This window comes from Salvelinus fontinalis, chromosome 41 (genome assembly GCF_029448725.1).
Source record: "Salvelinus fontinalis isolate EN_2023a chromosome 41, ASM2944872v1, whole genome shotgun sequence".
Taxonomy (NCBI): domain Eukaryota; kingdom Metazoa; phylum Chordata; class Actinopteri; order Salmoniformes; family Salmonidae; genus Salvelinus; species Salvelinus fontinalis.
In genome coordinates this window covers 18,042,615-18,070,189 of record NC_074705.1, presented here as the reverse complement: position 1 = coordinate 18,070,189, position 27,575 = coordinate 18,042,615, and the positions used below count along the sequence as shown (strand labels likewise).

Here is a 27,575-nt window from a genome sequence, read left to right as displayed (position 1 = left end):
TAAGATTCTGGAATTTTACAAGCCTAAATCAGAAAAGGCAGCAGCTACTAGCAGTAGGAGTACTGTATATCCAAGGTGGGAAGAGGAAGGAAGCATTTTCTCTCCATTGTCATTCTGCTTCTCTGAGTTGATCACTAAGCTAAACGCAGGTTTAGCATGGGTTAACTTAAAATGGACTTTGGACTAAATACATCAGCCTTAAGTTACACCCGCTCCTCTTCTTCAGCCCCCCTTCAAACTCATTCCTCTCTTCACAGTCCTGTGCTCATCATCATCCACCCCCTGACATTTTAGCTTTCTGGAAACGTTAGTAAGTAAGGAAGAAGCATCGTGGAATCCACTCAACAATGAAAGGTACCATTACAGAGTGGGAGAGATACATGGGGTGCCTCCAAAATGGCACCCTATTCCCTATATCGTGCTCTACTTATGACCTGAGGGCCCTGGTCAAAAGTAGTGCACTATATAGGAAATATGGTGCAATTTCAGACTCAACCATGGTCCAGCTCCATAAATGGCAAGATATAAAAAATATATTTCCCCCACTTTCATCTCCCTCACCACTTCTGTTCCATCAAGACCACAGCTCTAACTCTGGGTGTACTTTACCGTGCGAGTGAAGACATCTTTGAACACTTCATCAATTAAGCAAGAGGCAGCTAATGGAGAGTGCCCTCTCAGCCACAGAACAGCTGTAGGCTCTCAGTGTGGTGACAGGAGGAGAGGGGCTCTCTGTGTGTGTGTGTGTGTGTGTGTGTGTGTGTGTGTGTGTGTGTGTGTGTGTGTGTGTGTGTGTGTGTGTGTGTGTGTGTGTGTGTGTGTGTGTGTGTGTGTGTGTGTGTGTGTGTGTGTGTGTGTGTGTGTGTGTGTGTGTGTATACTTGTTTTCCTACATTATCAGGACCCCAATGTCCTAACAATTCACCCGAATGTCCTGACAAGGTCGGAAAACAAGAACTTTTTTAAAAAGCCAGGACTTTTTTTGTTGCGAAGTTGGTCAAATGCTATTTCAAGCTTAAGGTTTAGGTTTTTGGGGTTACGTTATGTCATAATTATGTACAATTCTGGCAGTTCGCAACGAGCCAGGCGGCCCAAACTGCTGCATATACCCTGACTCTACTTGCACAGAACGCAAGAGTGACACAATTTCCCTAGTTAAAAGAAATTCATGTTAGCAGGCAGTATTAACTAAATATGCAGGTTTAAAAATATATACTTGTGTATTGATATTAAGAAAGGCATTAATGTTTATGGTTAGGTACATTGGTGCAAAGACAGTGCTTTTTTCGCGAATGCGCTTGTTAAATCACCTGTTTGGCGAAGTAGGCTGTGATTCAATGATAAATGAATAGGCACCACATCGATTATATGCAACGCAGGACAAGCTAGATAAACTAGTAATATCATCAACCATGTGTAGTTAACTAGTGATTATGTTAAGATTGATTGTTTTTTATAAGATACGTTTAATGCTAGCTTGCACCTTACCTTGGCTCCTTGCTGCACTCGCATAACAGGTAGTCAGCCTGCCACGCAGTCTCCTCGTGGAGTGCAATGTAATCGGCCATAATCGGTGTCCAAAAATGCCGCTTAACGATTTTATGTAAACTTGAAATCGGCCCTAATTAATCGGCCATTCCGATGAATCGGTCGACCTCCAGTGTGGACTTTGAGGGGATGTTGTGGAAGCGGAGAAGCTGGATGATGACCATAAGCAGGGGTGATTTTCCATGGAGGAAAAAAACACACACACCCACACCTGGAGCGAGGCTGCCAGCATAGCTGCTGTTGATTGACTCTAGTCTGGAGAAGTCATCCAGAACAGTCTTTATTCTCTACAGGACCTCACAACAGTGTAAGAACAGAACAACATGTCCGTCCTAGTGTTTGTGTACGAGTGCACGCGTGCCCGTTCTCGGCTACAGGCTCTCACCAGGGCCCGGTTTCCCAAAAACATCTTAAGGCTAAATTCATTGACCTCAATGGCTCTAACGACGAACTTAGCCTTGAGCTCAATGGTTTTAATGATGAACTTAGCATTGAGCTTAATAGTTCTAATGATTAACTTAGCCTTAAGATAATTTTGGGAAACCAGTCCCAGAACTTCAGTCTCGCGGCAGGGTAAATAACAAAAGTTCCCAGAGTCCCTGTGGCAGTCAAAAGCCTTGATTTATCATCTCATCATCTCCCAAGCATGACTAACGTTCCCCGGTTTCAAATTAATTAAGAAGAGCTGTGTAATATTTACTAATGAGTCAAAGCCGCAATGGTGGGAAGAATCCATTGTGAGGGTAACATTTCTGAGAATTCAGGTAGTCAGGGACAGGGCTTTGAATAGCATTTGAATAACATTGACTCTGTACCGGCCCCCCGGGAATATAGCCTCGTTATTGTAATTTTATTGTGTTACTTGATATATACTTTTTATCTTTTACTTTGTTTATTTAGTAAATATTTTCTTAACTCTATTTCTCTAACTGTATTAAGAGCTTGTAAATAAACATTTCACAGTAAGGTCTACTACACCTGTTGTATTCGGCAATTTGATCTTACATTTCCATTCCTCATTCAAAGGGCTTCAATGTGCTGTCTGGGTTGAAGTTGCCTTAGTTGCCTTAGACTCTGTATTTCCTCCACTAATGGTTAACAGGGCCTAAAATTAACACCAGCGTGTAAATTTTGGCATTGTCGGGTGAAATTTCTAGTTCACCAGCCACGTTGACGGATGGTCAGGGCGAGCATTTCACTCACATTTGTGAATACAAATAGTCAAGAATTATCAAATTTATAGTCAAATAAATGCTGCAGTAGCTGCTTTCAAAGTATTTCTGCCTTTTCGTTTCATAGCTGGTAAATTAACCGCACAAAGTCAAAGAACTACGAATCCTATATAGCTTATTCTACTTTGCACTACAACACCGCCTAGCTGGGGTGTTGAGTGAAATATACATTTTTAGAAGCGCTGTGCACAGGCATAAAAGTCTGTCTAATTTACTTGAAACTAAAGTCTACTGAAGTGAGACGTTGAGGTGTTTCTTGGCTATTTACATGATTTTGTTCACAAGCTAGGTTGTTTTCCCATGTTTGAGTTTCAACTGATAGGGAAGAAAAGAACCAGTCAGAATCAATCTCAAAGGTGCACACAGGACTTAAGTCGGGCTACCAAGGTAAACTTAAAAGGGCAGGTGAACATTTTTGTCTCCTCTGTGATACACTATATATACAAAAGTCAATGCCAAGTCAATGCCAAGTGTCGGCTGGAGTGGTGTAAAAGTCGCCGCCATTGGAGCAGTGGAAACACGTTCTCTGGAGTGATGAATCTGGGTTTGGCAGACGCCAGGAGAAAGCTACCTGGTCGAATGCATAGTGCCTACTGTAAAGGTTGGTGGAGTAGGAATAATGGTCTGGGCTGTTTTTTCATGGTTCGGGCCCCTTAGTTCCAGTGAAGGGAAATCTTAACGCTACAACATACAATGACATTCTAGACAATTCAGTGCTTCCAACTTTGTGGAAGGCCCTTTCCTGTTTCAGCATGACAACAGCCCCAGCGCACAAAGCGAGGTACACACAGAAATGGTTTGTTGAGATCAGTGTGAAATAACTTGACTGCCTGCAAAGAGCCAAGACCTCAACCCCATTGAACACCTTTGGGATTAATTGGAACACTGACTGCGAGCCAGGCCTAATCTCCCAAAATCAATGCCCGACCTCACTAATGCTTGTGGCTAAATGGAAGCAAGTCTCTGCAGCAATGTTTCAACATCTAGCGGAATGTCTTCCCAGAAGAGTGGAGGCTGTTATAGCAGAAAAGGGGTGACCAACTCCATATTAATGCTCATGACTTTGGAATGAGATGTTCGATGAGCAGGTGTCCACATGTAGTGTATTTTGGAATAAATAAATAAATATTCAATATACTAGATGAGTTACTTCTTACTAGTTATACATTTATTAAAAATAAATATTACAAAGCATGCTCATCCGTTTTTGTATTTTGTGTTTTGTTGGTGTACTTTTAAAGTCACAAAAATATTTTTGGCTGGTAAAGAAATCTGTGTGGCTGGTACAGTTAAAGTCGGATGTTTATATACACCTTAGCCAAATACATTTAAACTCAGTTTTTCACAATTACTGACATTTAATCCGAGTAAATATTCCCCGTCTTAGGTCAGTTAGAATCACCACTTTATTTTAGGAACGTGAAATGTCAGAATAATAGTAGAGAGAATGATTTATTTGAGCTTTTATTTCTTTCATCACTTTTCCAGTGGGTCAGAAGTTTACATACACAATAAGTTGGTTGAATTTTGTCCCATTACTCCTGACAGAGCTGGTGTAACTGAGTCAAGTTTGTAGGCCTCCTTGCTCACACACGCCTTTTCAGTTCTGCCCACAAATTTTCTATAGGATTGAGGTCAGGGCTTTGTGATGGCCACTCCAATACCTTGACTTTGTTGTCCTTAAGCCATTTTGCCACAACTCTGGAAGTATGCTTAGGGTCATCGTCCATTTGGAAGACCCATTTGCGACCAAGCTTTCACTTCCTGGCTGATGTCTTGAGATTTGGCTTCAATATATCCACGTAATTTCCTCTCTCATGATGCCATCTATTTTGTGAAGTGCACCAGTCCCTCCTGCAGCAAAGCACCCTCACAACATGATGAAACCACCCCCGTGAATCCCGGTTGGGATGTTGTTCTTCAGCTTGCACGCATCCCCCTTTTTCCTCCAAACATAACGATGGTCATTATGGCCAAACAGTTCTATTTTTGTTTCATCAGACCAGAGGACATTTCTCCAAAAAGTACGATCTTTGTCCCCATGTGCAGTTGCAAACCATAGTCTGCCTTTTTTATGGCGGTTTTGGTGCAGTGGCTTCTTTCTTGCTGAGCAGCCTTTCAGGTTATGTCGATATAGGACTCGTTTTACTGTGGATATGGATACTTTTGTACTTGTTTCCTCCAGCATCTTCACAAGGTCTTTTGCTGTTGTTCTGGGATTGATTTGCACTTTTCGCACCAAAGTACGTTCATCTCGAGGAGACAGAACGCGACTCCTTCCTGAGTGGTATGATGGCTGCGTGATCCCATGGTGTTTATTCTTGCGTCCTATTGTTTGTACAGATGAACGTGGTACCTTCAGGCATTTGGAAATTGCTCCCAAGGATTCATTTTTTTTGTCCCGGAGGTCTTGGCTGATTTCTTTTGATTTTCCCATGATGTCAAGTAGAGGCACTGAGTTTGATGGTAGGCCTTGAAATACACGCACAGGTACACCTACAATTGACTCAAATGATGTCACTTAGCCTATCAGAAGCTTCTAAAGCCATGGCATCATTTTCTGGAATTTTCCAAGCTGTTTAAAGGCACAGTCAACTTAGTGTATGTAAACTTCTGACCCACTGGAATTGTAATACAGTGAATTATAAGCGAAATAATCTGTCTGTAAACAGTTGTTGGAAAAATGACTTGTGTCATGCACAAAGTAGATGTCCTAACCGACTTGCCAAAACTATAGCTTGTTAACAAGAAATTTGTGGAGTGAATTATAGGTTGGAGTTTTAATGACTCCAACCTAAGTGTATGTAAACGTCCGACTTCAACTGTAGATTATTAAATCTACTTGCCACAGTGGCTGCTGGACCAAAAAGTAAATGTTATGCCCTGATGGTTAATGTTAGGATTGGGGGAGGAGAAGCTGATGCTAGATCTGTACCTAGAGGAAACTTCACCCCAGAGTGCAATGTGCAAGATCAGGTGTGCCCATTTGCACTCCTGTTCATTTAAATCTAGGCCTGTTTCCAGAGTTTGTTCTGTAATATCAGCATCATAAACTATTCTTCTCCTTGCATCACCATAAAGGACCTGATTTGCATTTGAGGACAGAGGCAAAAGAGAGGTTTTACATTTATAGCTCTAGTGTTTTGCTGGCTGTGACTTTGTGCCTTCACAGAAAGGCAGTCCATAAACTGGTTGAGAAAGACCATAAAATATCACAACTGTGATGGAGAACACATGACTTCTTGTACTTCTTTGGGGTAAAGCTTCTCCTAGGTACAGATCAAGGATCAGCTTTCCTCCCCCAACCCTAACCTTAACCTTATCGTAGAAAAATGTTAAACTGACAAAAGATGTTAAACTGATCAAGATGCAATTTCACCCTACACCCAGCAACACTAGCTAGCACCAGTATAACTAGCCTCTAGTCAAATGTCTCATACTGCAGCTACAATATTTGCATATAATTATCCATGCAGGAAAACATTGGTCCTTCCCAAGGCTGCATGATGCCATGTTACAGTGTATACAGCCAGCATGAAACAATCATGCCTTGTTACTGACTGTAGAGGGATCAGGCTTGCTTAAGTGTATCCTCTATTATGATTCCTGTTAAAACTTCTTGACGCACGGATCCCTTTAGCGGGATCATTTTCGTAAACAACCGCTGAATTGCAGAGCGCCAAATAAAAATAAAAAAAATTGCAAAAAAAATGTATATTCATGAAATCACAAGTGCAATATAGCAAAACACAGCTTAGCTTATTGTTAATCCAACTGTCGTGTCAGATTTTGAAAATATGCTTTACAGCGAAAGCAATCCAAGCGTTTGTCAGTTTATCGATCACTAGACAAAACATTAAGAACACCTAGCAGCAATGTATATTGGTCACGAAAGCCAGAAAAGCAATAAAATGAATCGCTTACCTTTGATGATCTTTGGATGTTTGCACTCACGAGACTCCCAGTTACACAATAAATGTTCCTTTTGTTCGATAAAGATTATTTTTATAATCAAAAAAACTCCATTTGTTTGGCGCATTATGTTCAGTATTCCACAGTCTTAGGCAGGTCATCAAGGCTTGACAAAAATTCCAAAAAGTATCTGTAAAGTTCGTAGAAACATGTCAAACGTTTTTAATAATCAATCCTCAAGTTGTTTTTAACATCAATAATTGATCATATTTCAACCGGACTGTAAACTATTCAATACTGGAGAGAAAGAAAATGTCGAGCAACCAGTGTCGAGCGCATGAACTAATGTAAGGACATCCATCTATCCACTGACGCGTTTTGATAAATCTTGCACATTTTTCAGAATAAAAGCTTGAAACTATGTCTAAAGACTGTTCACACCCTGAGGAAGCCATTGGAAAAGGAATATGGTTGAAATCCCTTTAAATGGACGAAAGGCAGGCAATGGAACAGTGATTTTTCAAAATAAGAGTCACTTCCGGGTTGGAAATCAGTTCTGTTATACTCACAGACAATATTTTGACAGTTTTGGAAACTTTAGAGTGTTTTCTATCCTACTCTGTCAATTATATGCATATTCTAGTATCTGGACCTGAGAAATAGGCAGCTTACATTGGGAACGTTATTTTTCCAAACATAAAAATTCTGCCCCCTAACATCAGCACATTCTCAACTACCTGATTCAATCAATACAACTGACGTTAGACTAGTCAGGTCCCAGATCTGTTTGTGTGGTCTTGCCAATTCCTGTCACGAGCAATTGAGAGCACAAGATCTGGGATCAACCAAACGAGGGTTGTTGGAGTACATTGATGAATTAAGAAAAATATTCAAATCTACCACAGCGAACCAGAGTAGAAACAGATGCGCCCGTCTCAACAACAACACATGCTGTACGAATGTAGGGCCACAAATGAGGCTAATGTTGATCCTCTCTGAACGTATACAGAGTCACTGTTAGTTATAACAAAAGCCAAATATCAGTTTTACGGGGGAGTTAATACAGTGCAGCGCTCTGTTTACCGTCCTCCAGGATACGGCTGCCTCGTTCAGTACGGCTCACACAGTCGAACACAAGCCAGCGAAGGAGAGAGAAAGAGAGAGAGAGCGAAAGAGAGAGAAGTGAAGCTGAGTGGCACACATGGCCTGGGCTGAGGCCTGGCTGCTGGCTCCAGACATTCTCCTCATCCCATCCATAGACATAGATACATATTTCCATCCCATCCAGGCCTTGATACAGTATCCTCCTTTGTGAGCTCCGCAAGTGGCCACATTTCTAAACCTCACCCTGTTTACAATTAGATCCTCATCCGTACTCCATATGAAAAGTGTCGATGGGGAGACCTCCAATAATTACTCTAAAAAAAAGTGAGTTCGAAAAGGGGGGGAAAAAACATTGCACGTTGTACTGCAAATGGTTTGCCAAATCTGCACTGATGCGAAGCAGAGGCCTTGCTGGGCCTGCAACCCCAATGTCAGCCTATTCCCTATATAGTGCACTACTTTTGACCTGGGCCCACAGTAGTGCGCTATATAGAGAAAAGGGTGCCATTTGGGACGCAGGCCATGAGTTGTTTCCAACTGGATCTGTTAGCAGCCTGTTCCAGGGAAAGCCTGGAAACGTTCAGCAGGGCACTCAAAAACATCCTCTAATGTTTTCCATCTGGCTGTCATGCAGGTGCACGCGGAACACAGAGCAGGTGTTATCTCAGTTCCAGAGGAGATAAGGACATTCAAAAGCTCATGGAAGCGATTCAGAATACAAACGTCCTTTCTGGCTCCTAAGATAGCAAGATTGCTTTGTAGTGGGGCAATATATTCAAAAAGCAAGGCTATCTAGCCTACTCCTTGTTCAAAAAACTTTTCTCTGGCCTACCTCTGTGTGGTGTCGCTTACCAAGTACAAATGCCTTTAGATTTCACTGTGCAAACGCCAAACCGTATTGACTAAAACCCAACTCTGCAGTGAAAGCTTGGAAATGTCAGTGCTGTTCTCGGCGAGTGGCCCTGAGCAGGGTGGCAGACGAGGTGTGACGCCACCGAGGCATCCGTCCTTATTCACAAGCTGGTGAGAGGGCGGTGGTGCATGTAACAGAAGTGGGTCGATGAGTAACTTTGTTTGCCATTTGGATGAGATCGGAAGCCTAGGCTTTACCTCAGAGAGATAACAAGTTTGCGGGAGACCTGGGTTTGAACCCAATCAGACACAGATACAGACCCACACACAGCACTGGCTTCATTGGCTGGCAGCCCTATCCCAGTACTCACTGTCTACACATACACCCACCAGTCAGTTCCTGAGCCTGACTCTCTCAGCACGGCTTGCCAGCCATGTTCCTGCCACATCCTCCAAATGTCAGCCTGTGTAGCATGTCACACTGTGTATTCATGGAAAAGAGGCCAGGTGTTACAGTGAAGAAGTGCCTCTCACAACGTCAGGTAGTCAATGCGCCAAGCTATGAAGTGTGTTCTGATACACACCCACACACTCATATGTGCACGAGTCTCAAACCGGAACTCAAAACATATAATAAACAATCCATATTAGAAGAACGTGTCTGGGCGGTTTTGTGTCAACGTCCGATGGAAATGTACATTTTTGAATGCGATAGGACTCACTCATATTTGGACCTGTGTAGGCCATAACACAGAACTCAAACCGGCTGTGCGCGAGCGCCATCGTGCATACATTTAATTTGTCCCCCCACACCAAACACGATCCCGACACGCAGGTAAAAATATCAAAACAAACTGAACCAATTAAATTAATTTGGGGAGAGGTCGAATAGCATTAAACATTTATGGCAATTTAGCTAGCTAGCTTGCACTTGCTAGCTAATTTGTCCTATTTAGCTAGCTTGCTGTTGCTAGCTAATTTGTCCTGGGATATAAACATTACGTTACTTTACCGGAAATGCACAAGGTCCTCTAATCCGACAATTAATCCACACATAAAACGGTCAACCGAATTATTTCTAGTCATTTCTGGTTATACCCAATGAGGAGATGGCACGTGGATATCTGCTTCTGTAAACCAATGAGAAGATGGGAGAGGCAGGACTTGCAGTGCGATCTGCATCACAAATAGAACTGACTTCTATTTTAGCCCGTGGCAACGCAGATGCTCGTTGACGCGCGCGAGCAGTGTGGGTGCAATAATTGAATAATATAGATTTCTACATTTATTTTTTAGTCAGGGTGTAACGCAGTCGACACTGCCAATACAGTACAGTATTACCAACCTGCGAGAAAGTGCATTGGAGATCCTGTAATTGCCAGGCCTCAGAGGTTGCGTCCCAGTAGAGCCGTTCTTTGTCAAGCAAATAGTATTACTGGCATTGAAACGGGAGGTCTTTAGTGGTCAACATACTTGTGCTACCTGCCCCTGACCACTGAGCCAAGACATACTTAGCACTGGCAGGTCTGGGGTTTCCATTGTACACAATAAACCTAGTCAACATCTATAGGAGTGTGCCTACTGCCTTTATATGCACAGAAAGCTGGAGTGTAGTCATGGAGGTGAACACCTGGACTGATTTGTTTAAGAGGGAGACATCAGATTGGATAGTGTCCGTCAGTGGGTGATGTATGAGTGTTTCTGGAGTGGACCGAATCTCTCAGCACCTGATTAGTATTGACTAAGAACACAGAGCGGAGCACTCGCTGAGAGGAAAACACACAGCCTCTGCACTCACCACAAGCAGACCTCAGATCTCAGCACATTAGGTTTAATTCAAAGGAGGGCTAGACGGTTGGCCCAACATTTGGCCCCCAAAACCTATGATTCGCCAACGTCTATGAAATGGCATTGACATGACAAAATGACTCATCCATGTTATGTCAAAGGCTACGTTATGTTGAATGACAACATTCCAAGTGTCTTTGATAGTCAGCTGTTCAGGGAACGTAGTATTCCTTTTTATTTATTTTTTATTGAATATCAAAAACATATAATATACTTGCAGTGAAGCCGCTCAACATCTACACCACACCAGTCATCCAACAGACTCCCATTCAGAGCGACACACACAAGCTTCCAGGATCAATTCCCTGCTCAAGGGCATGTTGACAGATCTCCCACCAGGCCAAAAAAAATGAACCCAAACCCTCCAAGATCCCCCCACAGTTCCCCAAAGCTGTCCCTTAACCATCCGAGACCCAACCCACAGTCCCCGCCAGGAAGCCTGTTTTTTTTTTATCAGAAAAAGCAGAACTTAACTTAATATTTCTGTACCAAATATTAAGTTCTGCTTTTCTGATGTATCACATACTTATGTCATGCAATAAAATACAAATTAATTACTTAAAAATCATACAATGTGATTTTCTGGATTTTTGTTTTAGATTCCGTCTCTCACAGTTGAAGTGTACCTATGATAAAAATTACAGACCCCTACATGCTTTGTAAGTAGGAAAACCTGCAAAATCGGCAGTGTATCAAATACTTGTTGTCCCCACTGTCCAACCAGCAGAGATAGGTGCTGGATGTGATGTTTAACATACAATTTGAATCTAATTGAATAGAATCCACAGATTATGTGTTGAAGACAAATACATTTACTAAGAGTATTAGTAATTGTCTGACCCGGTCTCTCCAGATCTCCTAACAGTACTATATCTAGGGTCAATTTTAGATCAATGCTATGCATTTTCAGCCCTTCCTGAACCAGAGACCAGAAAGAGGCTACCTGAGGGCAATACCAAAATAAATGGTCTATTGATTCTGTATCCTCACAACAAAATCTGCAGAGATTCGATTATTTTATGCCCCAAATATTCAACATTTTGTTGGTGGCAAGAATTCTACATAATAATTTGGGCTGAAAAGCACGAAGTCTTGAATCTTGCATCGTTTTATATATCAACTCATTCCACCCTGTACCATACACTCTGTACCATGGAATTGGTACATCAAAAATCTCTTCCCAACTATTTTGCAATCTGTATGGCACAGTTGTCAACATCCTGGTTCTCAAATTAAACTGGTATACTTTCCTATTTATGCTATTTTTATTCCTCCGCAAGTTTTGTTCCTTTATATTGGACAGACCAGTTCCCTACTTCCTCCCGCTGCCACCTGCCTCCTCCATTTTTGGGCTAATGCTGTAATCAATTGGTTGTACTCTTGAATTGAGCAGACCTTCCCGCACAATTCTGATAACTCCATGAAGGACATAAATGATATTGTAAGTTGGAAGGGTAGAGTTAAGTACAAAATACCCGTTTCAAACATCTTTCCCAAAAATACAGGTATTTTATCATCCAGCACATTTGAGTTCAGCCATAATATTTGTTCAGGGTGATGAAATTGAAATTGTAGCCAGCTTTGCAATGCTTGTTTGAAAAAGAGAGATACTTTGAAAAAAAATATAATTTTCAATTAATCGAAAATGAGACATGGCAATCTGCACAAAGGCAAAAAGGCAATTTTTAAACAATGGATGAGCTTTTCTTAATAATCTACTTGAGAACCATTTAGGGTTCAAGTAAAACTTTTGAATAAGTGAAGCTTTTAGAGAGAGGTTTAGTGCTTTTAGATTTAATCATCTCAATCCACCCAATTCATATTCATTATATAGATAGACACGTTTTATTTTGTCTGGTTTAGCGTTCCAGATAAAGCAAAATAGTTTTTGCTCATATGATTTGAAAAACAAATCAGGAGTAGGCAGCGCAATAAGTAAGTGAGTAAACTAAGATATGACTAAGGAGTTAATCAGGGAAATATTTCCATAAATAGGATATTTTTTCTATTGAAATTCATTGTTGAGAGCTTATTTATATATTTTGTGATATTAATACCAAGTATGTCCACTTCACCATCAGCCCATTTTATAGGTAAACTGCAGGGTAATTTAACATTTTAATTTTATTAAAAGATCCAATACGTAATAATGTACACTTATCATAATTAGGTTTTAGTCCAGAGAATACAGAAAAGTTATCTAGATGTTCAATGAGACATTGCAGGGATCTAGCTTGTGGACGTAATATAGAACTTGAGTCATCAGCGTAAATGGACACCTTTGTTTTTAAGCCTTGGATTTCTAAACCTCTAATGTTGTTATTGTATCTGATTTTAATAGCTAGCTTTTCGATGACCATAACGAATAGATATGGTGACAGCGGACACCCTTGTTTAACTCCCCTTGACAATTCAAAACACTGAGAAGCAGCCGTTAATTACAATTTTACACCTGGGGTTGCTATACATTACTTTTACCCATTTCATAAAGAGAATCACCGAGAAAAAAAAACTGATATTTATACATAAAATCCAGGCTTACTTTATCAAATGCCTTTTCAAAATCCGCTATAAATACCATGCCTGGCTTCTTTGATGTTTCATGTTGTTCTATTTTTTCTAGTAGTTGTCTTATATTATCTCCAATGTATCGTCCATGTAAAAAACCTGTCTGATCAGGATGAACAATACCTGGTAAAACCCTTTTAAATTCTGAGTGCTATGCATTTTGCTAGTATTTTTGCATCACAACATTTAAGTGTAAGGGGCCTCAAGTTTTTTAGATACACTGGATCTTTATATTTGCCATCTGGGTCTTGTTTTAATAATAGAGAAATCAGACCTTCCTGCCTACCAGACTACCATTTCTATAGGAGTAGTTAAAACAAATCTAACAATGGAGCTTTTAGTATAGTATATCAAAAAAGGCTTGATATACCTCTACCGGTATGCCATCAAGCCCTGGGGTTTTTCCAGATTGAAAGGATTTAATAGTCTCAAAAAGTTATTCCTCTGTAAATTGGCCTTTGCACTGATCTTTCTGTACATTTGTTAATATTTTTGGAGAGAATTTCTTAACGTAATCTTCATTCAGTGGGAGAGGATGGGACAGAAATGAGAACATCTGCCTAAAATATTTAGCTTACCCTTTTAAAACATAATTCGGAGAATCATTGATGACTCCGTCTTCAGTAACGAGTTTCTACAAATTATTTTTGTTAGCGTTCCTGTATTGGAGATTCAGGAAGAATTTTTCTCCATATTCCACCCAGTTGGCTTTAATTTTGTAATAGATTACATTAGATCGTTCTTGAATAAGTTCCTCAAGTTCTTTTTGTTTTTCTTTTAACTTATTTTGTATCTCCGTAGTATCGTTTTTATTGTTATCTACCTGTACTATTAGTGCATTTCATGCATTTCCCTTGTTAGTCTTGTCTCCTTAGCCAGAAACTGCTTTTTTAAAATTATTGATGAATATTGAATGACCTATGACCGTACATTTAAAGGTATCCCAAACAATAAGAGGATTTGCTGAACCTATATTATACTGGAAAAATTCAGTTATACATTATTTTGTCTTAGTTAAAAATAAGTTGTCCTCCAGTGAACTTTGATTAAATTTCCAAAATCCCCGTCCACGTAACTAGATGCTATTCTCAGCTATTCTCAAATTGACCATAATTAGTGCTTGTAAAGTTACTGCCATCAGAGGTAAAAATTAGAGCGTTCAAATGTCTGATATTTAGAAGTCAAGAAATAGGTTCTAGCAATATTTGTTTTATTCCCTTGCCTGTGAGCCAATGCCACAGATTTTAGAATATTGAGACAAGATATTATGTGTGTAGTAAATCTGAGTAGGTTGATGTGTATGATATTGGATGTGATTTAGTGAGAGTGTGTACGATGTCTGTATAAGAGTAATACTATCATGTGTGCTGTCCAAATAAATAATAACTCTGCCAATTTGCATGGTTGAGTGTCTGTGTGTGTAACATGTAGTGCGTATAGCCTTAATATTCATGATGATAATTGTAATCCATATCGTATCACTGTCAGTTGCATCATAATTACCTTTAACATCAATGAAAAACACATCCCAGCATTTCTATAGCAATTGACGTTTCACATGACCATGAGAGACCTTGCATTACTCTAGAGACGACTTTACTACAGTACAAATGTATTCCGTACAATATGTTATTATTCCCCAATGCCCCATTCTGATATCTTCCCCTTGCTTGTTGTAAACAAACAAACATATAAACTTGTAGACAAATACATAAAAAAGATAGACAAACAAGAAACATATTACATTATAAAACAGTTCGACAATAGAGAGAGAGGTGAGAGAAGAGAAATGAGAAAAAGAGTGAGAGACGAGCGAGATCAGGTGTGTGTGTGTGTGTGTGTGTGTGTGTGTGTGTGTGTGTGTGTGTGTGTGTGTGTGTGTGTGTGTGTGTGTGTGTGTGTGTGTGTGTGTGTGTGTGTGTGTGTGTGTGTGTGTGTGTGTATGTGTAAGTGTAAGCGAGCATGTAGTAATTGAGTGTTCATATCCACTTCATAGTGTTCTGATATTTTTACAGTTCCAAACTTTATTTTTTTCGTAACCTGAAGTCCCTGTAGAATTTAGTACAGCCATGGTGTTATGGAGCTGTCTCGGAATAGCTGTCCATCTATAAAAGAGTTTGTCCATAATGAGAAAGGCACGCATACCCTTCTCCCTCTGTTACCTCTGTACCGGAAACAGTCTCCTACGACGTTCATTTCCCTTGGAAATTGGTCATTGAGACAGAATTTCGTCCCTTTAAGCTCCCTTCCCCTGCTTTTGATCAGCTCCTTTTATTGGTAATGTTCAAATTTTGCAATGATCGGTCAGGGACCCTTGGTCTTGTAGCTCCGAGCTCCAAGTCTGTGGAAAGCCACCTTGTATACAGTCTCTAAAGGAAGTTTCAAGGCAGATTGCATGAATTCTCTGATCGCGCCCTCTGGATTATTGGATGCATCCTCAGGAATCCCAGAAAAAAAATGGATTTTCACGCATGCAGACTTTGTATGTCTAGTAGCGACTCCATCACCCTTTTTTCCCTGAGTAGACAATCCATGTTGGAATTGTGGATTTTTATCTTGGCTGTGAGTGCCTTGTTCTCTCCTTGGAACGTGAGAATTTCACTCTGGTTAAACTCCAAACTCCTCAGCCCTGCTACCTCCTCACACAACTTTTCCAGTGTTGCATGGATTCCAACCAGAGCACTTGCCTCTACTTCAACGCTAAGTAAATAGTCTGTCTGTAGTTATTCTGTAGTTATTTTGTGAGGTAGTCGGATCTTTCCATGATGGAGTATGTTGTTTCGCCATAGCGTAAAGCTGTTGGTACTCGTCGATTTCCCTCAGGATCTCCTTAGTTTCCAGCCCGGCTCATTACTGAAACCAGTTGTTTTTACGAAAAGATAACAATGAGTCTTTCCCACGCCGATGACAGGTGTCTGTAGTACAACCAGCACGCAGAATCCACGCAAAAACACGTTTGGTATTCGTATTTAATTAATAGCGGTTTTGTTTTAATCAAAACTAACAAACCGAGTATTTTCCAGCATAGTGTTCAGCTGCGCACTCTGATGACGTATGACTTTAGTGCCTTATTCCTTCCTCAGAGAGAGAAGCATTCTCTGTGACAGCAACAGTCTGCAAGATTAAATTGTAAGCGGTATTAAACTCCTGCCTGAGCTGCGCCGTGATGCATTAGGGTTACCGTACACAGGGAGGCAGCGGTGTCATTGTCCCGTGTGGCATCACTGAAACCTTAGCCCTCCGTCCATTGTCGGCAGTCGTCTGTCCTAGGTCGGGGGTGAAGCGATCGATGACAAAGATTAAGGAGACAAAGAGATGTGCCATTCTGAAGCGAAAAAGGGCTGTTCTGTCCGCATTCACGGCCAGCAGCGTCTCAAAAACAACAGCCTACTCGTTACAAATTACACCGAAGGCCCAACTTGCGGCCGTGTCAAAAGCAACATCCGCACCTTTCAACGGCAGCCAGCTAGGGGGAGAGACGAGAAGAGAACCAGCCACATCCCAGGAGCCCAGCACCTGGCTTTTCATCCTCTTACATCCCCCCTTCATCAACCCATCCCCTCCTCCCTCTACCAGCATGATTGCATTTCAGCAGAGCGATAGCTAACGTGCTACGCTAACACTCAGAGGAAAACACTGCTTGGTGAATGGCTGCATCAACATGAAGCAGACAGGCAAATGTCCACACCAAGGGAGTACGGCTGAGTACTCCTGAATCAATCCTCTCCCGCTGATCGAAAATCAAGATTGAGCCATCCTTGTGCTGTTAAGAGCCTCTGTGATCCTCCGTGTCTCTGGCCCAGCTGAGCTGAATGGTGGCAGCCAGACAGTGTAGTGGATGTTCCAGGTATCAGAAGCTCAGACCAGGCGAGTGATGGCCTTTCCCTCAGAACTCACATCAAGTGGCTCTGGACGGAGAGGAGACCCAGGCAGCTATTTAGGCCCACCCGATAAGGACCTCTCAGATTCACTTCTTAAAGATGGCCTTCTAGAGTTCAAGTGACTACAGATGGAAACTAGCCTGCTAGCTAAATCTGTCATATTTACTGAAATGTTGGGGAATGTGAATTGTCCCTGTCAAATAAATGTAATTTAAAACAGTGAAATGCTCTGATGCTCTCACATTTGAGTCCAGCAAGCCCCCTAATGTAACATGGAGTAAGAAGATGTTCAGAGCTTATAGAAGCAAATATACTGAATACAAATATAAACGCAACATGTAAAGTGTTGGTCCTGTTTCATGAGCTGAAAAAACAATGCCACAGATGTCTCAAGTTTGAAGGGAGAGTGCAATTGGTATGATGACTGCAGGAATGTCCACCAGTGTTATTGCCAGTGAACTGAATGTTAATTTCTCTACCATAAGCCGCCTCCAATGTCATTTTCGAGAATTTTTCAGTACATCCAACCAGCCTCACAACCGCAGACCACATGTAACCACGCCATCCCAGGACCTCCACATCAAGCTTCTTCACCTGCGGGATCGTCTGAGGCGGAGTGGGCCTAATGAATTTATTTCAATTGACTGATTTCCTTATATGAACTGTAACTCAGTAAAATCTTCGGAATTGTTGCATGTTGCATTTATATTTCAGTTCAGTATAGATTGGAAGACATAGTAATAATATAGGACAACAGAAGTAGTTATGCTATGCTTCCACACCAACACGGAAAAAGATGATGGCGGACTGACATCCACACTAAAGACAAGCATTTGTGAAAACTAGGCCTGAATAGGATTGTCATAGCATAGACTCCTGGTAAAGGAACTCAAAACGTACTCATGTTATGTGGCTTTTCTGCTTTAGCTTACTGGAAATTGTTCTCATATACAAACAAACAAGAAGGTTGACAATGTATTGTGTGGGTTTTATCTACGGGTAATGCTATTTGTCACAGAATAATGTTAGGGTCTGGAGGAGGCTTGCGCAGCAGTCTGCAAACCACCAATGGCCCTGAGAAGTACTGTGCCCCCAAACAAGGAAACACTAGGAAATGTTTCATTTAAATGTCTTACTTTTCTTTGTAAGCAACTTCCTACCACATTTGTGCACTATGGACTATAGGACAGTCAACTATAGTATGTGAAAACAAAAAGTAGCCAAGGGGAGACTCTTGATAGATATTAAGAGGTCTGATATGCAGAAGTAGGCTAACAGAGACCACAGTTGGTTAAAAGTTGCCATCAAATGAAGGATGCAACATCGCCACTACACTATAAAACATACAAAGATCAAACCGTGTGTAAATAGGTCTGCAAAAGGACAGTGAAGCCATGTTCTCATTAAACACCCACATAAAATAGAGAAAAATAAAACTGACTTGGAATTTCAAAAACAGACTTAGGCCTACACAATACATTGTGTAACTTAGCCTGCAAACAAAGAGGGACACTACAACATACTCGCATGAACTTCCTTATCTGACCTCACAATTGCTCATTACTGAAAGGAAGCAGAGTGGCCGCCGCAGACTCTCCCTGGTCACATGACCTGACATCATTTTGTGTTTCTCCGATGGAACATCTTTCTGATGCGTTGAAGGGTCCTCCTCCACCAACAGTCTGACAAGCCTATGGCTCCATGAGTTAGGTCATTCAATTGCAGAATTGGTCTCAAATCCAAACTGTGCCAGTGCCAGCAAAACAGATAAGCCTAACAAGTGTTGATTTCGTTTTTATTTAGTCTACATGGAGGAAGCATTGTTAAAGACCTCCGAGAGCAGGTAGGAAGGGACTAGGCGTTGCCCTCTGAGTTCTGACTGACTGGTTGTGGTGACTCAGCCACATCCATACACTGCTGTGAGGCGGGTCGGGCACTGGCCAGACGTGACATGTTCGTTTGCTCCCTGCTCATCTGGGCTATAGCTTTAGTGAAGAGAGGTATTCTGAGAAACTGACCTACCCACTAAAAATGTGCTACCCCCAATAGAGATTGTCATGGTAGCGCATTTTGTCAGATGGAAACGTGTTTTAAAATGAACACTTTGTAAAGCTATCTAGTTGCAACAATTGAATTCGGGAGATAAAGATGTTTACTTCATGATTATACCAAAATGTGCATATTTACAGTGATTAACTTCTCTGGGATATGTGGGACGCTAACATCCCACTTGGCCAAAAGCCAGTAAAAATGCAGAGCGCCAAATTCAAATAAATTACTATAAAATCTAACTTTCATGAAATCACACATGCAATACACCAAATTAAAGCTACACTTGTTGTGAGCCAACATGTCAGATTTCAAATAGGCTTTTCGGCAAAAACAAACGATGCTATTATCTGAGGATAGCACCATAGTAAACAAAGAGAGAGAAGCATATTTCAACCCTGCAGGCATGACACAAAACGCAGAAATAAAAATACAATTCATGCCTTACCTTTGACGAGTTTCTGTTGTTGGCACTCCAATATGTCCCATAAGCATCACAAATGGTCCTTTTGTTCGATTAATTCCGTCGATATATATCCAAAATGTCAATTTATTTGGCGCGTTTGATCCAGAAAAACACCGGTTCCAACGTGACTACAAAATATCTCAAACGTTACCTGTAAACTTTGCCAAAACATTTCAACCTACTTTTGTAATACAACTTTAGGTATTTTTTCACGTAAATAATCGCTAAAATTGAAGACGGGATGATCTGTGTTCAATACAGGATTAAAACAAACTGTAGCTAGCTTTCTGGTCACGCGCCTCTATCTAACAGTACACTTCAAGTGACCCTCGTTCAAGACGGCCCTACTTCTTCATTACACAAAGGAAGAAACCTCAACCAATTTCTAAAGACTGTTGACATCCAGTGGAAGCGGTAGGAACTGCAAGAAGGTCAATTAGAAATCTGGATTTCCAATGAAAACCCATTGAAAAGAGAGTGACCTCAAAAAAAAAATCTGAATGGTTTGTCCTCGGGGTTTTGCCTGCTAAATAAGTTATGTTATACTCACAGACATGATTCAAACAGTTTTAGAAACTTCAGAGTGTTTTCTATCCAAATCTACTAATAATATGCATATCTTATCTTCTGGGGATGAGTAGCTGGCAGTTGAATTTGGGTATGCTTTTCATCCAAACATGAAAATGCTGCCCCCTATCCTAGAGAAGTTAAAGCAGCATATTTTGTCTAGGCAGTACATAGCGGTAGTTATGTCTGATAGTCAGAACAGACGCATCTCTCCATGGCTGAGGAGGGCACAAACTGTCTGACAGAGACAGTGTGGCAGCAGGGTAAGGGGGGAGCACTACAACTCTTCCTGGGGCCCTGGGTTCTCCACCTTGATAGCTAGCAGCCTCTCGAAAGACATGTGTGATCCCCTCACTGTCCAGATCCTATCTGGGTAATTGCCTTCCCAGCACCACATGGTCCAGGGGAAAGCAGCAAATGGGTTGGCAGAACTGCCTGCCACACAGGACAGGCGTGGAGAGGAGGAGCGGTGTTTCAGGGACAACTCAGACTGTTAGGGCAAACCACACTGCCAAATGATACGTGTGTCTATTAACAGGTTAGAAGTCAAGACAACCAGTATGGTCTCTTTCCTTTGACTAGTCCGAAGCAAGAGCATTCCATTGGTTAACAAAGGGTGGGATTGAGATATCAGTGCACCGTTAATGTGGTATGGGAGATAACCTCCATGTCGTTATCGCTGTTGCACAGGAAGTGGCGGTTGCTGCAGTGCAGAAGGACCACAATGTCCTGCCCGACACAGCTAGAAGGGAACTGTCACTGATACAGCCCAAGATGGCAGCAGTATACTTACTAAAAAATATATTAAATTATCCTAACACAGAAAGGAGGCCCGAGTTAAACTTTCTTTATTTTGTTTAAGAAACATTCTGAAGCCTGAGCGGAATGGGCCTAGCTCTCTCAAGAGTAGAACGCTCACTTTGTAACTCAATCGTCATAATCTAATTCCGACCATATTCTGTCACCACACAAGGACAGAGGGGTAACTAGGGTGAATAGAGCCATTTCAATGCAGGCTCAGAGCACAACTCTATTCTTACCAGCATAAATGACACTATTCACCTAAGCTCCCATCAGATTCACTGGAGAACTGAGTGTCTGCTAGTTTGTTTTTGTTATTTTCTTTCAATTTGTGTCCAGACCTAGAAAACCAGGTGAGCTCCTAACTAATAAATGACCTTAAAATTGGTCAATCAAGTACAAGGGAGGAGCGAAAACCCGCAGACACTCAGCAACTCCAGGAATTGAGCTAGACCCCCCTGCTATAGGTCTATGTCTTGTTACTTTGACATGTTCCAGAACTAGGACTGGGGATTTTCAAGGAGCAATGTCTTGTTTTTGAATGTCTTCAATAAATGAAGATTCAGCTATCTTCGGGAGAAAAAAAGTGAGCCTCACCTGCCACGTTGACCTTCTCCGCATTGGAGGCGCTGGGGGTGGCCGTGCTGGTGCCGTTGGTCAGGTTAGCCCCCGTGCTGTTGTAGATGTTCTCCACCTTGGACTCCAGCTTGCCCAGCCGTACCATGATGTTGTCCAGGAGCACCGCCAGGGTCTTCTTCAGATCTGTAATAGGGAAACACAGTATAGCATGAAGCATAGATACCTCATATCAGTCTTACTGCTAACCAGCTAACTTAACTTGAGGCTAAAATATACAGTACAGTGTTATCTAGATTTCCCTTTCATTTTCCTATCATTTTAATTGATCTCATGAATCGTCATTTTCAAATCTCAGATTGACTTTTTGAAGGACAAGGAGGAAATTACCGCATAGTGATATAATACCAGTGAGTCGCTCTCCACAGTCCCGGTCAGAGAAAATGCTTTTCTATTTTTGTCTTCATAACTAAGCTAATCAATATATCGTTATGGTGTGAGTAATCTGAGTATGCCTTGTATACTGAGACGGCCCGTTCTTATTGGCTTTCCTCTGAAAAATGAAAAACAAGGGGAGAGGATCAGCTTATTTCAGCGACCCCATTAAGTCATTGGATTTCATGCTGTCCGTTAAAGGACTCATTTAAATGTATAACTGAGCTGGCGGGTGTCTGAGAATGACCTTGCTGCTTCATTTTGGTCTGTGCATTTCTAACGACATCTCCTGACTCCGGTAGCTAGCCAAAAGAAGGTGGGATGGACGATGGGATTGAAAAGACACTAACGTAAACTGGCATTCACAATAGGTGTGTCCAAATAATGTCTCCTTCCTGAAGTGTGCACTCGTTCACTACTTCCCACAAATCTAAGAGCATTGGATTGATTGGTGGAGGCATGGGCTAGCGGGAGTTTACACCATGTTTCTTATACCACTCATCTCCTTTCAAATCAGTGAAGTCAACAAATGCATATTTTGGGAGGAAGGAGAGATAATTGGGACTTAGCCCAGTAACTAGCCAATAAGAGGTGAGATGGGATAGAAAGGACACAGTGAGCTGACATTCACAATGACATCATCTCTGTTTGTTTCAGTAGCATTTCAGGACTTGGTATGCAGGGCTTGGCATTTCAGTGTCCTAATGGTGTTTATCTGATATTTACCCTCCAGCAGCCATGAGGACATCAAGGCTGCATCCCTAATGGAACCCTATTCCCTATGGAGTACTACTTTTGACCAGGGCCTCCATGGCTCTACGCAGCTCAAAGCAACTGAATAAAGTGTAACGATTCTAAAGCTACTGTATAACATGCAACACAAACTTAAGTGGCTTCAAATCCATTTGTTAGAACTGTCCGATTTTTTTTATTATTGACCTATTATTGTTTATAGTGTTGTAAGATCTCACGGTTGATCGATGTTGACTTGCAAGTGCAACACACATTTTGGCATTGGTTTCAATTTCAGTAGTTTGCATAGAACTCTGACTTTTTCTTTTTATCCAACATGCTTAACATATTGTTTATTGGTATGACCGAAGATCTTGTCACAAAACAGTTGATCAATTTTGACTTGCGAGACATTTTGTCACATCATTAGTAGCTACTAAGAAAATGAAATATGACATGTCCCTTCTGCTCTTGAAATGTTTTCCTTTCCTCCCGCCGCCAAGAATATCCCGGAATGTCGTCAACCTTATTAACACGCCATGAGGTGGTGGAGCCGTGAAGACAGCGATCGCACCCCGTCTGTCACACGTCAGCGCGGCGACTGCGGTGCAATTTCTCTGGCATTTGATATGTCACTCCCTATCGCGCCAGAAAGACAGCGTGGAGGGAAACAGGCCTGTGTGCGGCGCCGTGGTCAGGGAGCGAGGGAAGGGATGGGCAGGAGAGTTGGCGTGAGGGAGAGAGGGAAGCTGCAGCGTTTTGTCTGCTCTACACGGCTACGTGGGGCGGAGATAAGCAGATGCCGGGAGGGAGCGCCGCTGCGTAAGACAAGGAAGAAATCAACTGGAAAGTTGGACTTTGTCCCAAGTGACACCCTATATAGTGCAGTACTTTTGACCAGGGCCTATATGACTCTGGTCCAAAGCAGTGCACTATGTCGGGAATAGAGTACCATTTGGGACTGAGCCCTGGAGTGGAGCATCAGGCTGAACATAATTGCACACAATAGATTGTGTCCTCAGAAAACACAATGCGCTGAGCAGAAACCAGAAAGAAACACACTGCCCCCGGTCCAAACACACTGCCCCCGGTCCAAACACACTGCCCCCGGTCCAAACAAACTGCCCCCGGTCCAAACACCAAACACACTCCATCTATCTCTCCCAAACCTGGACAAGGTAGAGTAGGCCACCCCCCCCACATGGCTGATCTGTGTGTGTGTGTGTAGCTAATTAATGTTGTACAGGTCGCAGCCAATAAACATTCCTCTGCATGTTTGCAATGAGTGCCCAAAGCACAACGAGGTTTGTGTTAACAAATGAAATATTCTGTCTTTCCAACAGGCACGGAACATTGCAATTAATTAAGCCAGCTTAAAACAGGGGGAAATTAAAATGCATGGCTCAGGGCAGAGTGTGGACAGCCTGCATTCAAGTAGTGTAATAGGTGTGAAAACATAGGTGAGCTAAATCCATGCAATAGATAAACTTACTGTCAGAAAAGCTAAGTACAATTCACAGCATCAGAACAATCAGAATTGGGTTTTGGGCCAAACTGTGATAAAAATACTACTATTACATAGATACGTTGATTTAAAGACAGTGGTGGTAGTATGGGTGATACCTTAGTTACTTATTAGAGGTTGACCGATTAATCGGAATGGCCGATTAATTAGGGCCGATTTCAAGTTTTCATAACAATCGGAAATCGGTAATTTTGGACGCCAATTTTGCAGATAATTATTTTTTTTTTTAAATTCAGTTAAGAACACATTCTTATTTTCAATGACGGCCTAGGAACGGTGGGTTAACTGCCTTGTTCAGGGGCAAAACGACAGATTTTTACCTTGTCAGCTCAGGGATTCAATCTTGCAACCTTACGGTTAACTAGTCCAACGCTCTAACCACCTGCCTCACGAGGAGCCCACCTGTTACTCAAATGCAGTAAGAAGCCAAGATAAGTTGCTAGCTAGCATTAAACTTATCTTATAAAAAACAATCAATCAATCATAATCACTAGTTATAACTACACATGGGTGATGATATTACTAGTTTATCTAGCGTGTCCTGCGTTGCATATAATCGATGCAGTGGACATTCGCGAAAACGGACTGTCGTTGCTCCAACGTATACCTAACCATAAACATCAATGCCTTTCTTAAAATCAATACACAGAAGTATATATTTTTAAACCTGCATATTTAGCTAAAAGAAATCCAGGTTAGCAGGCAATATTAACCAGGTGAAATTGTGTCACTTCTCTTGCGTTCATTGCACGCAGAGTCCGAGTATATGCAACAGTTTGGGCCGCCTGGCTCATTGCGAACTAATTTTTCAGACTTTTACGTAATTATTATGACATAACATTGAAGGTTGTGCAATGTAACAGGAATATTTAGACTTATGGATGCCACCATTTAGATAAAATACGGAATGGTTGCGTATTTCACTGAAAGAATAAACGTTTTGTTTTCGAGATGATAGTTTCCGTATTCGACCATATTAATGACCTAAGGCTCGTATTTCTGTGTGTTATTATGTTATAATTAAGTCTATGATTTGATAGAGCAGTTTGACTGAGCGATGGTAGGCACCAGCAGGCTCGTAAGCATTCATTCAAACAGCCCTTTCGTGCGTTTTGCCAGCAGCTCTTCGCAATGCTTCAAGTATTGCGCTGTTTATGACTTCAAGCCTATCAACTCCAGAGATTAGGCTGGTATAACCGATGTGAAATGTCTAGCTAGTTAGCGGGGTGCGCGCTAATAGAGTTTCAAACGTCACTCGCTCTGAGACTTGGAGTAGTTTTCCCCTTGCTCTGCATGGGTAACGCTGCCTCGAGGGTGGCTGTTGTCGATGTGTCCCTGGTTCGAGCCCAGGTAGCGGCGAGGAGAGGGATGGAAGCTATACTGTTACACTGGTAATACTAAAGTGCCTACAAGAACATTCAATAGACAAAGGTATATGAAATACAAATCGTATAGAGAGAAATAGTCCTATAATTCCTATAATAACTACAACCTAAAACTTCTTACCTGGGAATATTGAAGACTCATGTTAAAAGGAACCACCAGCTTTCATATGTTCTCATGTTCTGAGCAAGGAACTTAAAAGTTAGCTTTCTTACATGGCACATATTGCACTTTTACTTTCTTCTCCAACACTTTGTTTTTGCATTATTTAAACCAAATTGAACATGTTTCATTATTTATTTGAGGCTAAATTGATTTTATTGATGTATTATATTAAGTTAAAATAAGTGTTCATTCAGTATTGTTGTAATTGTCATTATTACAAATAAAAAATAAAAATTGTCCGATTAATCGGTATCGGCTTTTTTGGTCCTCCAATAATCGGTATCGGTGTCGAAAAATCATAATCGGTCGACCTCTATTACTTATCCAAGTTCTTTGGTTCAGATCCTTTTCTAGACACCCACCTTTATTAAAAGCTACTGTTACAGAACTGAATTGACGTAAGGTTGTGATTTTACTGTTTTATAGTCCCAAACTCCCCAGTCATGGTTACCACCTGTCTGCTAAAAAAATAAAATAATTTTTGACTCAGTCTTCATTCCCTAAGCAAAACGTTTCAAAATGAAACATGAGAGTTGAAATATGCATGCGAAAGCCTGACACGTTCATTCTCCACAGAGGCACCCATAGGGAGTGAGCAAAGCGTAGATTGCAGTCACAGCGCTTTACAGATACCAACTGTGTTAGCCGAGTCATGTCCTCACTCATGTCCGCAAATGTCTATATGACCCGATGCGTGGTACATGATGAGCATGGAGACAAACTGTGACTGTGTCCTAAAATGGCCCTATTTCCTATATAGTGCACTACTTTTGACCAGGGCCGATAGGATTCTGGTCAAATGAAGTGCACCATAAAAGGAAATAAGGTGCCAACCTGTGTGCTCATTATTTCAGTAACCCTCATCGTCAGCCAAGCTTCGTCTTTCAAGAGACCGACCTACAAACAAGTTCCCCGTTTCAATAATTGCAGCCTAAACATACTGAGTGAGTATACAAAACAGACAACAGCAGACCAAGCAAACTAAGAGAACCATTATCAGTTAATAAATACAATTCAAATTCAGACTAATTTGCACGATTGTAAAATAAGGAACCAGCCCAAATGTTAAATAAACTTGGTTCAGTGAGCTAAGTGGGTCAACATCAACAGATTTTTTTTTTTTTAAAGACACAATCTGTAATTTCAACAGCCTGACCCTGTCACTTTGTTTGGTAAACTGAGATGGGGCTTGGGAAATGTAACCACTCAAAATTCATAGATGGGAGCTCCATAAAATCAACATGAGAGTTTTAAACATACTGTACAGTATTTTGAAACTACGCAAAAAAAATGATATTACAAAAGAGTCGAATGAAAGCAATACTTCCAAAGAAAATACATTATATTGGAGACAACGCACTAAAATGACTTTCCCATCATTTTCTGATATGTGGTGTACAAATCCACAGAGATTTTCATTTGCTTAGAGTCGGACTGACAGATGGGCAGACTAATCCATATTTCTATGCAGCTGTGTGCTCGCTCTTGGCCTAGTGACATTACACATTATCACATCACAGTCCACATGCACAAATCCCACAACACTGATGTGAGCTGATGACAGATGTAAGAAATGCATGCAGGTTGTAATTATAGTGACCTTACATATACTATATTACCATTGCCAAGTAACCACATGATGTGATGTAATGCTTTTATAATCTCGAGGAACTATACTTACCATACACAAAGTGAAATGTGTCCCTCGCTATCACTTCATGTCTGGTGTAGTAGAGTTCCTAGAGATTATAAATATTCTTTTGTTGACAGGAATGTTTTTTTGGGCTTAAGCCAGCTATACTGTGTTATGGTTCTCGACTACTACTTCTCAGATAGAGTTCAGTGTGTCAAATCGGAGGGCCTGTTGTCCGGACCTCTGGCAGTCTCTATGGGGGTGCCACAGGGTTCACTTCTCGGGCCGACTCTTTTCTC

The 27,575-nt window shown here is 41.3% G+C and overlaps 1 protein-coding gene across 1 annotated transcript in view; it reads right to left on the bottom strand.

Moving 5' to 3' along the window:
- Window positions 1–27,575, bottom strand: part of LOC129840497 (alpha-1,6-mannosylglycoprotein 6-beta-N-acetylglucosaminyltransferase A-like) — a 115,758-nt gene that overhangs the window by 63,723 nt on the left and 24,460 nt on the right. The window contains exon 3 of the mRNA XM_055908414.1: window positions 21,425–21,589. Within this exon, the coding sequence (XP_055764389.1) occupies window positions 21,425–21,589 (165 nt within the window). The remainder of the gene's footprint in view (window positions 1–21,424; window positions 21,590–27,575) is intronic.